The 7,340-nt window shown below is 30.0% G+C and overlaps 1 protein-coding gene across 1 annotated transcript; it reads left to right on the top strand.

The window, feature by feature from the left end:
* Positions 1 to 1,452: 1,452 nt before the first annotated feature.
* Positions 1,453 to 5,299, top strand: LOC119663151 (serine proteinase stubble-like; the record flags this gene model as incomplete). The annotated part of the gene is given in 7 exon segments (XM_038072817.1): positions 1,453 to 1,610; positions 1,672 to 3,028; positions 3,106 to 3,648; positions 4,040 to 4,217; positions 4,284 to 4,436; positions 4,756 to 5,027; positions 5,086 to 5,299. Coding segments are annotated over 7 exon segments (2,825 nt in total), but the record flags the coding sequence as incomplete, so codon positions are not given.
* Positions 5,300 to 7,340: the final 2,041 nt, after the last annotated feature.

The following is a 7,340-nucleotide window of genomic DNA, read 5'->3' as shown; positions in this document are numbered from 1 at the left end:
TTTTATTTAATTTAAAACTTCAATTTTTTATTTCGAAAAATTATAATACATATTATTTTACAAATTATTTTTTAAATGGACACCAATACGAATTTTATGCCTAAATTCGAAAGAAAAGAAAATGTAAAACTATACACACATTCTTCTCCACATAACGACGAGCATGCGTGTTCGTACGTAGTAACTTACAATGAATAACATTCTTGCTGTTGAAAAAAAAATTGACACAACGACCTAAATTTCATTTCACCCACCATAAAAATTATACAAATACAAATGTTTACTAAAAGCAACAACAATAAAGCGATCGGATCGCACAAACGAAAACAAATAGTCGCACTGCCCAAACTCAAATCTTTCACACAATCATATGATTATTAAATAAAAAATGTATTAAATAAGTTACGCAGGTATGACGCTGCAACAGTAAACGATAAAAACGATAAAAACGATAATCTTGAATACGTTGACCTAAAAACAGCGTTAGTGTTCAAAACACAAACAATCGTGCTAAGTGTAAGCTCTCTCCCCATCCATCCCTATATGCTTCTGACTCACGAATACACCGCTAATACCAAACCATCCACATAGCTAAGCCAAGTGCCAAGTATATAGCACGAACATAAAATCGCAAACAGACACAAGACGACGTCTACAGAGAAACGTGACAAACTTTTTTACTAACACAATTTCTTTTCGCTCTCTTCAAAAATAAAACAAAAATTAACCGTTGCTTGTTCACTTTTTACATAGTAATGAACGTCGTAATTCAGTCGAAAGAAGAAGAGAACGTTGAAATTTGAATATTGACAATGCTTCAACAGTAGCATTAAAAACCCGCGTTGTATTTAGACAGTGAGAACCGAAATACTCGAAATACTCGAAATTCAGTTGGTATGGTTAGCTATACATTTTTCAAAAAATGAATAATTTCAATATCGCACAAAATTAATTTAATATATATAATTATATTAATGGATAAAAACAATAGTTAATTGAGGTAGGATTTAATAGTTCTTTTGCTTCTAGTTCAAATGAATTTGATTGCAGGTGTCTTAAGTCAACAGCATTTCACAGAACCACATAATTTTTTATCAACATATACACATACCCTACATGGAGAAAAGTTCTAAAGAAAGTTCTTATAAGATTCCCCAAAACACAATTTGTTGTTATAGAACGTAGTTCCATAGAATAAACAAAAAAATAGTTTTTGAAATTTAATAGTATATGTAATATAGAATAATACATATATACATATTATAATAATTAAATAGTTAGCTTAAGTTTTGATTAATCATTTTAATTGGTCTTAGTTTTGTTAAACGCAAGCACACATTTTTTCCAATCATAATCATAAAATACAACTGATATTCTTAGAAAACTTTTTCTAAGATTACTTAGATGCCATATTCACAACAATATTAAAAATAAAGATTTAATTCTTTTTAGTTCAATCTGGCAGAAATATTAGACATCTACCGTGTATTGTTCGAAAGTCTGGACGGTCAGGTGTTTGTATGTTTGCTATTGATTGTATTAAACAAAATGGAACACATTTGGGAACATGTATTGACCGCTTCTATTTTGGATCATGTTGTCAAATTAAGGTATATATATATTTAAATAATATTGTATTTATTTTTAAAAATTAAAATAAATGTTTTTCAGGAAAATGATGGAGGCAATTATCCAATGGAAATCAATGATAATAGTATTGATCAAAACACAATATCCCACTTCGCACATGAGTCAACTACTTTACCAACAAGTGCTTTATATAAGTTAACAACTGAATCTGATATTAAACTTAGTAATATCAGTTACGGATCAAACGATTCAAACAAGAATTCTATTGATAGTGATACTTCAACCAAAGTTGCCATTCGACCTACAATATCGACTGAAAAGTATAGTAAACCACCTATCATACATACAACGACACACAAATCATCACATTTTGTTATTCGAACTACAACTAAACCAAGTATTCTTTTAAAACCGTCAGCAACATCTATAATAAGGAAACCAGTAAAACATATTACAACAATTAAACCTATACTTACTACTGAAAAAATCAAAAACCAACAGTTGGATCAAAATGCAGATGATACAACTCAGTCCACAAAGTTTTTCACTTTTCAAATCGTAGAAACCACAACACCAACCATAATTGAAACCACAAAAATTACTAATAATTTACCTACTATTGAAACCTCATTTGCAAATCACAAACGACCAATCAGCACAGAGCCCATAAGCTTTAATGTTTCTACTGATACTGCTTTAACACCTTTGAAACACAATGTTACTACAACACCGATTGATCACACAAATTTCAGTTCTATAAAAACTACTAAAAAACCTAAACCAATAAATAGACCAACAACTACCAAGAAACCTCAGCAAACAAAAAGACCTTCGGTGGAAACTACTAAACAGCCGATCCAGTCAACAACTTATTTAACAAAAAGACCAGCAACTAAACCTGCATCTAATCAATTTGCATCAAACTCAACACTGAGTTCAAGTTCAACAAGTTCAACACATCCTGCTATTTCACCAAGCACTAATGAAATTTTGGCAAATTCTACTACTATCACCCAAAAGCCGAAACCTACTCACCCTTATAATTCACATAAACCAACCATTATAAAACATAAACCCGTTACAGAATCAAGCATTAGTTTATCTAATACTAAACCTTCTTCTATTAAAGAAGAAGATACGTCACCTAAACTTCCACAGAAAAATAAAACAACAAAAAGGCCTACGGAGAAACCCTCTAGACCAACCATTTCAAATATTATCTCTTCAGTAACAACCATTTCATCAACTAACCATCCAAACGTTCCTAATAAGTATGTCACAACAAAACCGTTGAACTCATCAAAACCAGACCTTATCACATGGACTAACGCAGATGCAGAACCGACTGTAAACTTTCCCGAAACTGATAATTGGAAAGTTGAAAATATAACTGTTGATTGGATCCCATTGTCCACAACTAAACGCACAACAATTAGTGGTAAGTACTTTGTGAAAAATATAAAAAACAAAACAAGTAAAAAATAATAAAATGATTTGATTTATTTTAAATTGAAGTTCCCGCAGATTCCACCACAGAAAGAGTGATTGTATCTATTTCATCGAGCATTAGCGAAGTTTTGAGCAATTCATCTACTCATATATTAAAGCCGACTACAACTGTAACAACAAGCGCACCTACAAAAACCACAAAACCTAGACCTATTGCGACATCAGCAAGCACTACTAAGAAAACAACAGTCACAAAGCTCCCACCATCTACTTCAACCAGACCTACAACTCTATCTACTTTTCCTGTTATAAATAGTACTTCAATAACTGTTACGACTTCGAAACCAATCCCAATCACAACCACAACGACAGCTACAACCACAACTTCAACAACTATAACAAATCCAACTTTGACTCCATCAACTGAAGAGACGATTATCAAAGACACTACAACTAAACAAACTATCTTGCTAACTACAGAAAATGGACTTGATATAGACAACGACGTATCTACGTCAACAGATAATTATACAGACGACCCGAACATAAGCATGGAAACAACAACAACTTCACCACTTAACTCGCTAGAAGGCTTAAATTATAGACAAGGTAAATTATATATAGATTTTTCGATATATGTGAAATATGTAATTCAATAAAAACTTTCATACCTCTGTAATAAAGAGTAACATAATTGTTCCAAAATATTGGCTACCGCGTTGATTAACCAATTTTCCAAAGCCAAAATATTTCTATCCTTGCTGTTATAAAATAAAATAAATTAATTAAAAAAAGCAAATAAATATTTAATACTCCTGGTAAATATTTTCTTGATAGAATAAAATAGATCATTTAGAACAGAATGGTTTCACTGTCTAAGTAAATATGTTAAGTAAAAGGACTGATTGTTCAAGGTTGGGATACAATTACAATATACGGATATTTACACAAAAATTATAAAATAAAATATACAGAAGATAACGTCCTTTTCTTTTTTCAGTTTGTGGACGGCGCATGTTTCCAGAAGCTCGCATTGTTGGAGGCTCAAATGCTGCTTTCGGACGATGGCCATGGCAGATATCTCTGCGACAATGGCGTACATCAACTTACTTGCATAAATGCGGCGCCGCTTTACTCAATGAGAATTGGGCAATTACAGCAGCACATTGTGTAGACAAGTATGTTTATTAAAATTTCTTTGTTATTTTACTAATATTAATAATTGTGTATATTTGTTCTTCAAGTGTTCCTCCATCTGACTTATTGCTACGCTTAGGCGAATATGATTTAGCCGAAGAGGAGGAACCCTACGGATACCAGGAGCGTCGTGTACAAATCGTTGCTTCTCATCCACAATTTGATCCCCGGACTTTTGAGTATGATTTGGCATTATTGAGGTACATTACTAAATTGAATATAAACAATTTAACTCGTATATATAATATTTAAAAATCAGATTAAAAAATTGTTTAAAAATTTTCTTTAACAAAAACTCAATTGTACAACATATATCGTCATTGGATAACGCATACTATCAAAATATATGCTTTCGATAATCATTTCGATTTTATTTTGAACGAAAATCTTAAAGTAAATGTCTGCAGATTTATATTTTTAGAAATAAGTGGCTTTTTAAATATTTTTAGTAATATTAAATAATTAACTAATAATTAATCATTTTTATTTGCTAAAAGAAAATATCCTTTTTTATTTTAGATTTTATGAGCCAGTTATTTTTCAACCAAATATTATACCAGTTTGCGTACCGGAAAATGACTATGATTTCATAGGTCAGACTGCTTTTGTAACAGGATGGGGAAGACTTTATGAAGATGGGCCACTACCTAGCGTTTTACAAGAAGTGGCGGTTCCAGTAATTAATAACACTATATGCGAATCAATGTACAGAGCTGCTGGCTATATCGAACATATTCCACACATATTTATTTGTGCAGGTTGGAAAAAGGGAGGATACGATTCATGTGAAGGTATTATCTACTGATTCAAAATGTTATAGATATTTAATTAAATCGAAATATTTTACAGGAGATTCTGGGGGTCCCATGGTTTTGCAACGAGAAGAAGATAAGCGATTCCAATTAGGAGGTGTCATTTCATGGGGTATTGGTTGTGCAGAAGCTAACCAACCTGGTGTTTATACTCGCATTTCAGAATTTCGAGACTGGATAAATCAGATTTTACAATTTTAGATATAATTAAGGCAAAATCTCAAATTATTAATCCTGTGAAATTCTTCTTTCGCAAGCAAATTATATAATTTATTTATTTATTTATTTATATATTTATTTATTTATTGTAGATCATGTCAACGTCATTTTTATTAATTAATTTCATATAGTAAAGTTGCTAATGAAAACTTCTTCTAACTATCTACTTTAAGAAAATTAAATTGAATTAAAAGGAGCTAAGCTCTTCCAACTTGCACAACTAAAATAAGAATCAAACAACTCGTTCTTTGATTATAGTATCTACTTAGCACTCTAACATTACATATAATCAAAGGAATGATTTAGTTTAAATATTTTTTAAAAATAGCATTATTATTAGTATTTAAGTTAGTACCTAAGAATAATTAACATTTTTGCAAATATTGTGTACTAAATATTTTATTTATATTTTAAACAAATTATTAAGCACTTTGTATATAATTTTGTTTATTTAAATCAATTTTTATAATTTAGGATTAGGAAATAAATTTATTTTGTAATCCAATTGGAAGCACTTCTAAAATTTTCATTTCAATTTAGTTTAGTTTACGTATAGTAAATACAGTTTTATTCAGAATAGAATTTAGGGTTGATTTAATATGGCAAACTGAACCACATTTCACTGTGTTCCGATAAAATAAATATTAAACTATATTAAAAATAATCTATATCTAATCTGAAATGCAAACTTTTTTAACTTTTTTATAGTAGATAAAAATAGTTAAATATTATTGTCCAGTTAACCATCCGTCTTCGTATAATCAGACTGTTACAAACACCGAATTCAGGTATCTCGAATTTTGGTTTATATGTCTTCAAGAAGGTCTATCAAAATCTAAGCCCTAATACTAAAAACTTATAAGAAATTATCAGATTACAAAACATAAATATAAAATCATACTAAAATATGAAACTCAAAATTAAGCTACATAATATTTATTAATTTATTATGTACCTCAGTCTTAAAGAAATCTGTTTTTTTGTAAGAAGTCGTATTAAAAGTATTAAAAATTTAATTAGACTCTTTAGTATTACGTCGGGAAACGCAGGAACTCAAATTCATATTAAAAATCTTAAAGTAAATGGCGTTGATATACATACTATTGTTATTACTTTTGTAACTACATTAACATGAACTGCATTAGATCTTCAATTGCAGGTTTAATATCTAAGTTTGTGAGCGTTTTAATCTGAAGAGCTCATGATTTTGTAATTCGCCTAATTCAGACAAGTAAAATAATTCTATTGAAATGACTGTAATTAACATAAAATGTCGTTTTCTTTTGCATAATTATCAAGAGTAAATTTTAACAAATTTTTAAAGTTATATCTGAATACTTCCCAGTTTTTGTAATATGTCAACTGAACGATGCAGACCTAGACTTCACGAGCACACTTTGTTGAGTAACGTGCTTCGAGATATTGATTTCTGGTAACAGCATCTCTTTATCATCCGGAAATAATATTATCCAATAGCTGTACCGATTCTGTAGTGATTCTAAATAAAATTGAACTTTTCCAATTGTAACTTTTTGTTCATCAATATTTCGTCACATACTTTTTCTTGGAAAACTATAATGCTTTTAACTATTTTCTCACTAGCAAGGTTTTCTTTCTGATGGTTAAATCGCCGGAGTCTGGAAAAATCTCAAATTTATTACAAAAAGTTATTATTGTCGAATTGTTAGTTCAGAACAAGGTTGATATGATGAGAAAAAAATGAATGAAATCCCTTTAAATTTGCAGGTGGCTGTAAAATAGTCGTACAGCCAGGATTTTAGCAAAGCGATGATAAATACTGTACTGGAAAATTTTGTGAATGTTAGCCAAAAAACTAAATTAATATTTCCTGAAAATGCATTTTTGGTATTTTGACATTTATAAAGTAATTCTCCTAGAAAAGATATAATTCTTTTAGTCAAGATATCTCCCAAGTCGAACACAGAAGGTAGAAGGAAACAAAAACTGCGAGAACCGAGCTATATAAAAATTGCAGCAAGAAATGCAAATACCAGAAAAAAAGACGGGCAGAATATACATATATGGAACACGAAATAAAAAAATTAAATGTAA

Source organism: Teleopsis dalmanni, unplaced genomic scaffold (assembly GCF_002237135.1).
Source record: "Teleopsis dalmanni isolate 2A unplaced genomic scaffold, ASM223713v2 unscaffolded_contig_0162, whole genome shotgun sequence".
NCBI classification, from domain to species: Eukaryota; Metazoa; Arthropoda; class Insecta; order Diptera; family Diopsidae; genus Teleopsis; species Teleopsis dalmanni.
The sequence above is the reverse complement of the archived record's forward strand: the minus strand, read 5'-3'. Positions and strand labels throughout refer to the sequence as shown.